The 9,096-nt window shown below is 54.8% G+C and overlaps 1 protein-coding gene across 1 annotated transcript; it reads right to left on the reverse strand.

Moving 5' to 3' along the window:
* Positions 1-6,488: 6,488 nt before the first annotated feature.
* On the reverse strand, positions 6,489-7,421 carry LOC139603647 (olfactory receptor 14A16-like). The gene has a single exon (XM_071454538.1). The coding sequence runs from the start codon at positions 7,419-7,421 to the stop codon at positions 6,489-6,491; it is 933 nt and encodes a 310-aa protein (XP_071310639.1).
* Between the last annotated feature and the right edge of the window lie 1,675 nt (positions 7,422-9,096).

Raw genomic sequence — 9,096 nt, forward strand, 5'->3', positions numbered from 1 at the left:
ACCTGATGGAACCAGGGTCCATTACGGCACTGCAGAAACAGTTGTTGATGCTATGGAAGCTCACGGAACCAAGCAGCCATTGTGACACTCCAGGGCCTCATTGAACCAGGCAGACCATTGTGACACCACAGAACCTCATGGCACTGAGGGTCTGTCGTGACACAGCAGGGCCCATGGAGCCGATTGTCCATTGTGACAATGTGGAACCAAGGAGACCATTGTGACATCATGGAACCTTGTGGAACCAAGGAGACCATTGTGACATCATGGAACCTCAGGGAACCAAATGTGGTAGGCCAGGGACAGGCGTTCGGAAGATGTCGGGCTGTAACGGAAAATTACAGGAATCCTTCTACCCCCCTCCCCATAGATAAGGATCACCCTTGGAATGTAGCCAGATGTGTAGCCCCCCTAACCTATGCATGCCAGTAACTTTCCACTCCATACTAACCTTAGAAAGTATAGCCAAACCCCTGTCTGACGTAGAGAGACCCCTTAGTCCATAAATACCCTTAAGACCCCTCAATAAAGGCCTTTAACCGTCCACCACATTGGTGTCAGCGTCCGTTATTGGCCACAAGGGATCCCACAAAGGAGATCGAAGTGCCGGACCCTGAAACCAGGTCGCCGTGGCCTTCACAAGAAGGCAACATAGTGGTGCCGAAACCCGGGATCGGGACGAAGGGACGAGTCCGGGCGACGGGAGTACTCCTGGCCAGGGGACAGCACTCAACGCCGGAACGGCCATAGCGAAGAAGGGGGACGCCCCAGAGACCCGCGATTCGTATGGAAGCGATAGCGAAGGTCGTAAGTTTGATACATATGCAATGGGGAATCAAATGTGAACTCAGGAATTTTAATCTCGCATTGACGAGACTCCTAGAGATTGGGGTCATTTCTCGACCCATAGATATATTACACCCTGGGGTGTGGCAGAAATGTACTGTCGCGCTAGCAGAGGACACAAAAGCCACAGGCAGCAGCAAAAGCCTGAAAGCGTGGGGGAAGGCAGAAGCAGCCCTACGCAAAGCATTAGAAGAACGGGAGACGTGGAATGCTGCGCGCTCCTGTTTGTTAATCGCGCCGCAGCTGGGGGAGGGGGCGATAACGCGAAACCCCCCTGGTGGCGACTTGATTGAGAGCGGGGAGACGGGGGGGCCGGGCGCATCCCATCCCTCCTTCAGCCCAAAGCCCCCGGAGCTCTTGGAGCCCCCGGGGGACCCCCTGACCCTTTTGGGGGACCCGCCGGGGCCCAGACCACCTCCGGAGCCCCCCGGGGTGCCCGCGGACCCCTCGCCCAACCCTTCCCCGCCGCTAGCCGACTTAGCGCAAGAAGCGGAGGGAATCGCACGGTCCTTTTGGGAGGGGCTGGCGGCAGAGGCTCGAAATATCGAGAGGGCTGGCGTGCGGGCGAGCGGCGGAGGGGATCCGCCGCCCTACCCGTTTGAATATGGCGCGGGTGGCTGGGGAGAGGGGTGGAGCCCGCCGGTCCACGGCGGGACGAACCCAGAACCGCGGCCAGCCGCGAACACGCATGCGCGGGAAACCAGCGCTGAGCCCATGCCCGGCCGAGAGCCGCGGATCCCCACAGACGCGCATGCGTGGGGGTGCGACAGAGGGCGGGCACTCACTCGGGAGCCGCGCCCACTGATGCCACCATATATGAGAGAGATCCCTCCCTGCGGGAGGCAGGGCGAGCCCAGGGGGCGGCACCGGCAGCAGCATCAGCACCGCCCCCGAGGGGAGGAGCGGGGCCGTAGCCGGACAAAATGGCAGCAGAGACCGGAAGTATATTGGCAGTCGACTTCCGACTCTGAAGGGAGCCACAGCTCCCCAGATCGCTCTGCGGAGCCCACCAAGTCCAGCAGCGACTCGGAAGCAGAGAAAACAGAATCAATGAGGTTTCGGACTAAACCAATTAAAACTTTTAACACAACCGGGACCCAGCCCCAATACGAACTCACCGACTGGGGTAAAATCAAAATCGAATGCGCGGAATGGGCACCCGCAGCATCGGTGCATGCCTTCCCGGTGAGAATTACGGGACCCCAGGGGAACCAGCAAAGAACGTATACTCCCGTTAATTCCAAAGACGTTCAGACAATAGTAAAAGCTATCTCAGAAAAAGGAATTAACTCAGGGGTGGTTTCCACTCTCGTGGATGGTCTTTTTAGCAATGATGATTTACTCCCTTTCGATATAGTGCAAATAAGCCGTATGCTTTTTGATGGGGCGGGTTTGATAATATTTAAACAGGAATGGACGGACCAATGTGCAACCATGCTCGCTCAGACGGCGGGGGAAGGGCAGCCACTCCACGGGTCGAGTTTATCTAGGTTGTTGGGGAAGCACGACGAAGTGGCCACACCCCAGCAACAAGCTGCGCAGCTTCGGATTGAGGAAGTCAGGGCGACTTCCCGGGCGGCCAGAGAAGCTATACGCGCCGCATCCAGGGTGGTGGCCAGACCGACACCGTGGTCGACCATCAAACAGGGGGAGAGTGAAGGCTTTACACAATTTGTTGACCGCCTTCAGGCTGCGGTGGACTCTTCTAATTTACCCGCTGTCGCAAAAGGCCCGGTGGTAACTGACTGCCTTCGGCAACAATGTAACACCGTAACCAAAGATATATTGCGTTCCCTACCAGCCGGGGCCAGCCTGGCTGACATGATTAAGCATGTTGTGAGGGAAGAGCAGTTGGCCCCACTTCAGGCAACCGTGCACACCCTAACCAGTGTGATGGCCTGCTTCAAATGTGGTCAGTCAGGTCATGTCGCGGCAAACTGCCCTCAGCCGACACAGCTTCCCCAGGCAACACCCTTGCCCCAACAGCATCCCAGAGGGGTCTGCTGGAACTGTGGGAAGAGAGGTCACCTCGCTAGGGACTGTAGATCCCGGCCCCGGGGAAACGGGAGAGGGGGGGGGCGTGCGGGCCATATTCAGCCCCCTCCCGCTATGGATGCGAGACGGCCCATCTATGTCAACCCACAGTGGGGCAGGGGATCCTCATACCCTATGCTCCCACAGGAGGCGGTCAGTATCGCACCCCCGCCAGCGATACAATGGCAGAGCTATGCAGCACCACCAACCGTACCCTCACACCCCCCATCATCACAAGCCACGCAAGCGCTACAGGACCAGCAGGGGACGCCCCAAACCGGGACCCCTGGGTGGCCCTGGCCATGAAAATAGGGAAGGAACCCCTGAGGGTGAGGGGGACATGCCGCCTCTATGGCAGTCAGGACCCCCACGTTGTAGGACTTCAGTTTTGGGTAGACACGGGATCAGACTGCACGATTCTCCCTCAGCTGCATTGGCCCAGACATTGGCGGTTTAAGGAAGTCCCCCCAGTGAACGGGGTGGAGGGACAAACCCGGGCGTGGAAAAGCACCCAGCTGGTGGCTATAACACTTCACACAAACAAGGGACCAGAACAGACAGTAGCAATTTACCCCTACATTTTGCAAAACTCTCCGCCACTAATAGGAAGGGACGTCCTTGCTATGCTAGGAGTCAAGATTACAAATTTATCATAGGGGCCACTGCTGTACACCCTCAGCTGCCGATCAAATTGACTTGGAAATCATCAGATCCTATTTGGAGGGAGCAGTGGCCTTTGTCAGAGCCTCGAGTGGCAGCTTTGCTGGAACTGGTTAACCGTGAACTGCAAAAGGGTCACATAGAACCCTCCACCAGTCCATGGAACACCCCTGTGTTTGTAATCCCCAAAAGGTCCGGAGAGGGTTATCGTCTCGCCCACGACCTGAGAGAAGTGAACAAGACGATTTGACCCATGGATCCAGTCCAGGCGCTGCTATGAGAATTGTGAGTTTCTATTTACAGGACATGCTTATGGGTCGTTCCCGGGATGCATACGTTCCCCTCCCAGAGGAAAGTGACAGTCCACCGAGCCGCCGGACAGCACCTGAGAGACCCACACGGGCGGGACCCAAGCAAACACGGTGTTTCTGCGTGATCATGTTATTGGGGCTTGTCGCCGGAGGACAAGCCAGCCCAGACTACTACCCTCATCAGCCCTTCAGGTGGGTCATGCAACATGTTGCTGGTGACAAGGTGCTCAGAGTCATCACCACGCCAAACGCCCCATCCTTCGTGCTTCACATCACCGACCTGTTTCCAGAACAACAAAAGGTAGACCCCCATTCTTCACACGCCACGCACATGTACCTATCCTACTGGTGCCCAGCCTCAAACCCAGGAAAAAGTTATTGCAATCGCCCAGGGTGGGGATACTGTGGGCACTGGGGTTGTGAAACAATAGTTACAGACGCCAGGCCGTCAGGACCTGGGTGGGACCCACAAGAGCCCGACAGATTCCTACAGTTCACCTGGGCACCCACAGGCTGCAAAACACCCGTCTTCCTCCAGGGAAGTTTCTATCGGAACCAACATAAAGTCCCCAAATTCCGGAAGTGCACTCACTATAACATGACAGTTTTGCAGCCGAATCACCCTAGCTGGGCCGTGGGCAAAGCATGGACAGTAGTCCTTCAAGGGTCAGGAAAGTGGGTGAATGTGCGAATTACCAGACTCCCACCGTCAGCACCCAGAGCAGTTGGGCCCAACAAAGTGATCAAAAGCACACAGAAAGGGAGAAACATGAACTACCCCAAACCCTTGCCCACAAGGGTCACCGACGTCCCAACTGGCGATGAGGAAGCCTTCCAGATAGGCCAATCAGCCAGGTCAGGCTCGGACCCAATCCTTCGCATGTTAGAAGCTACCTTTTTATCCCTGAATGAATCTAACCCTAACCTAACCGATTCCTGATGGCTTTGCTACGATGTTAAACCCCCCTTTTACGAAGGAGTCGCTTTAGATACCCCCTTCAGCTATTCCACAGCCGATGCCCCTCGACAGTGCCGATGGGACACACCCCGCAAAGGAATTACCCTGAGTCAAGTCACAGGTCAGGGCAGATGCTTCGGCAATGCAACCCTAGCTAAGCGGAAAGGCGACATCTGCACCGAAGTAGTTGAGCCCGACAGGAAGAAGAATAAGTGGGTAGTCCCATCCACATCTGGGATGTGGGTTTGCCAGAGATCTGGAGTAAGTCCCTGTGTGTCTCTTGCCAAATTCGATAACTCTAACGACTTTTGTGTTCAAGTTCTGATCATCCCTAGGATCCTGTACCACTCAGACGAAGAGGTGTACCACCTTCTCGAAGATAACAGCCGGCTCCACAAGAGAGAAATATTAACAGGTATAACTATCGCAATGCTGCTCGGCCTAGGGGCGGCTGGAACGGCAACAGGTGTCTCAGCCCTAGCAACTCAACACCAAGGACTGTCCCAGCTGCAGATGACCATCGATGAGGACCTGCAGAGGATCGAGAGATCCATTTCCTTTCTAGAAAAGTCAGTTTCTTCACTCTCAGAAGTGGTCCTGCAGAACAGGCGAGGACTGGATCTCCTGCTCATGCAGCAAGGGGGCCTGTGTGCTGCCTTGAAAGAGGAATGCTGTTTCTATGCTGACCACACAGGAGTCGTTAGAGACTCCATGGCAGAACTCCGAAACAGACTGGCTCAGAGACAGAAAGACAGGGAAGCCCAACAGAACTGGTTCGAATCTTGGTTCAATCAATCACCATGGCTAACCACCCTAATTTCTACCCTAATAGGTCCATTGGCAATGCTGCTTTTAGCTATTACCTTCGGGCCATGCCTGCTGAACAAGCTAGTCTCATTCGTTCAGGCCCGCCTAGAACGGGCTAACATCCTGTTCATGGGACAGCCACAATTCCTGTGAATTCAACAGGGAACACTGCCAGTCACGAGAGACTTGCCTGGCAGAAGCTTACTCAGGTTCCCCAAGACCCTTTTCCCTAGTCAGATCTCAACTTCCTACCTCATTTTAGTGCCTATGTATAAGACTACCTCGTTCATTTGTGAAAGAGGGGGGGGAAGTGTGGTAGGCCAGGGACAGGCGTTCGGAAGATTTCGGGCTGTAACGGAAAATTACAGGAATCCTTCTACCCCCCTCCCCATAGATAAGGATCACCCTTGGAATGTAGCCAGACGTGTAGCCCCCCTAACCTATGCATGCCAGTAACTTTCCACTCCACACTAACCCTAGAAAGTATAGCCAAACCCCTGTCTGACGTAGAGAGACCCCTTAGTCCATAAATACCCTTAAGACCCCTCAATAAACGGCCTTTTAACCGTCCACCACATTGGTGTCAGCGTCCGTTACTGGCCACAAGGGATCCCACGAAGGAGATCGCAGTGCTGGACTCTGAAACCAGGTCATCGCGGCCTTCACAAGAAGGCAACAGTCCTCATGGACACAGTCTGAGGCCACAGCAAAGGTGGAGAAAAACAAATGAAATATGACACAAACAATGCCATTTTTGTCAACAAGATTAAAAGACTAAGACAAAGGAAAGAAAAGAACAAATCAAATACCAAATCCAAGTATAATCAAAGACAAAATTTATTACAAGTGACTTACAGAAACTGGTCAGCAGTTTAATATTTCTGAAACTGTCCAGTCATCAGTCTCCACACTGCAGCCTTGAGCTCCTGGTTCCTCAGGCTGTAGATGAGGGGGTTCAGGGCTGGAGGCACCACCGAGTACAGAACTGACACTGCCAGATCCAGGGATGGGGAAGAGATGGAGGGGGGCTTCAGGTATGCAAAAAATGAGGTGCTGAGGAAGAGGGAGACCACAGCCAGGTGAGGGAGGCAGGTGGAAAAGGTTTTGTGCCGTCCCTGCTCACAGGGGATCCTCAGCACAGCCCTGAAGATCTGCACATAGGAGAAAACAATGAACACAAAACAGCCAAATCCTAAACAGACACCAAGCAATGAAATCCCAATTTTTCTGAAGTTGGAGTGTGAGCAGGAGAGCTTGAGGATCTGTGGGATTTCACAGAAGAACTGGCCCAGGGCATTGCCATGGCACAGGGGCAGGGAAAATGTATTGGCTGTGTGCAGCAGAGCATAGAGAAAGGCACTGGCCCAGGCAGCTGCTGCCATGTGGGCACAAGCTCTGCTGCCCAGGAGGGTCCCATAGTGCAGGGGTTTGCAGATGGACACGTAGCGGTCGTAGCACATGATGGTCAGGAGAAAATACTCTGCTGAAATGAAGAAGATAAAGAAAAACATCTGTGCTGCACATCCTTTGTAGGAGATGGTGCCGGTGTCCCAGAGGGAATTGTGCATGGCTTTGGGGACAGTGGTGCAGATGGAGCCCAGGTCGCTGAGAGCCAGGTTGAGCAGGAAGAAGAACATGGGCGTGTGCAGGTGGTGGCTGCAGGCTACGGCGCTGATGATGAGGCCGTTGCCCAGGAGGGCAGCCAGGGAGATGCCCAGCAAGAGGCAGAAGTGCAGGAGCTGCAGCTGCTGCGTGTCTGCCAATGCCAGCAGGAGGAAGTGCCTGATGGAGCTGCTGTTGGACATTGCTTCACTCTGGGCATGGTGGACTATTGAAAGAAGACATTGACAAGCTCTTTGAGTCAATCCTACGGGGTTATTTTAGGAATTCCCTAAAAACTACTTCTCTACCTGTGGGGAAACTTCACTCAGCCTTTTTATTCTTGAGCTTGGGTTTCTGCTCCTGAGTTACTGATTCATCTTCAGCATTGCTCTCAGCCTGAAACCCGGAGAAGCCTAGAGGGAAAACAGGGCTCCCTGTGCCCCAGTGCAGTCAGACCTGCTGGTCCCCACACAGGTGCCTTTTGCCGATTACACCTCCCTCTAGTTCAGGGTGATAGAACATAAAACATGATTGAAAAATAAAGTGGAGTTTTTAAAGACTCCAGTTTAAAGGGTCAATTTCTCTAAGCCCTTCTCTCTTTTCCAGCACACTTGAACAGGAACAGATACCAAGGGTTGGCCTGGCTCTCTGCTGCCTGGAGTTGTGCCTACAGGGAGCTGTTTCTCTCTATCCAAGCCTTGTCCCTGCCAGTGCTGCCAGAGCCCAGCCCAGCCCTGGGGGCTCAGCTCTGCCCTGCAGACCCCTCCCAGCACAGGGCACTGCCCAGGGGCATCTCCCTGGCAGCAGGGCCTTAAGGGCAGGCCAGACAAACAGAGATGCTGCAAGCCAAGGTGCTGCTGCTGCTGTCTTTAGGGAAGGAGGCTGAGGAGGCACTTTCTGAGGGAGATCTGAGGCCCATCTGCTGATGCCCAGGCTGACAGTGCAGGAGGCTCAGGGACACAACCAAAGCTGACAGCCCCTTTCCCTTCCCTTTAGGAGAGAGCTGAGAGCAGCCCTGGCCATGCAGCACCATCTCCAGAGCAGGAGGAATCTGCCCTGATGGGGGTGGCTCCTTGCACCTGGAACTTCTCCCCTGCAGCATCCATGGGGAGCTGCCAGGCAGGCTGAGAGCTGCCCCTGGCACGTGGCACATGCCCTGGGCTGGCCAAGAGCCCTGAGGGCTGCAGGAGCTGCTCTGCAGGACAGCCCTGGGCAGCCCTGGCTGCAGCCCCAGCTTCAGCCCCTGCAGCCGTCCCTGGCAGCAGGAGCCGTCCTGCCCTGTCCCTCTGACGGTGCCCAGGGCAGCCCCGCTCTGCAGCACATCCTCCTCCTCCTCCTCCTGCTCCTCCTGCTGCTCCTGTGCCACAGAGAAACTGGGAGAGTCCTCCTGACACATCCCCCAGGCTCTGGGGTGTGCCGGCTTCAGGAGATCCCTCCAGGAGCACAGGGGACATTGCCCTGCACCCACACACTCACCATGCACAGGGCTGTGAAGATCTTTCCCCAGGTGAAGTCTCAGCTCAATGTCTTCCCAATCCTGATTGCCTTCAGCCTGTCTCTGCCTGGCTCCTGTCCCCTCAGTGCCTGCAGGCAGAGCCCTCAGCCCTGCTGGGCTGGGAGAGGAGCTGACCCTGGAAGAGCTGTTCCTTTAAAGCTCAGCAACACAGACACAGCACAAGGACTTTAATGAGCCTCTTGGGGATTTGGTGTTGTTTACATCAGACTCAGTCCCTGAGAGAGTCTTCAAAAAACTTCTCAGCAACTCAAACTTAAATTAAAACTTCAAAGTTTCTTCAAGTTTTAATGGTTCCCATCAAGGAACACAACTGAGCAAGTGTCCCCAGGTTCCAGTTAGAGCAGAACACTGGAGGCAGTGAT

Source organism: Agelaius tricolor, unplaced genomic scaffold (genome assembly GCF_023055355.1).
Source record: "Agelaius tricolor isolate 1412-34295 unplaced genomic scaffold, bAgeTri1.0.p SCAF_40, whole genome shotgun sequence".
In the NCBI taxonomy this organism is placed as follows: Eukaryota; Metazoa; Chordata; class Aves; order Passeriformes; family Icteridae; genus Agelaius; species Agelaius tricolor.

Coding starts and splice junctions, on each gene's coding strand:
- LOC139603647 (XM_071454538.1), bottom strand. CDS start 7,421: ATGTCCAACAGCAGCTCCATCAGGCACTTCCTCCTGCTGGCATTGGCA.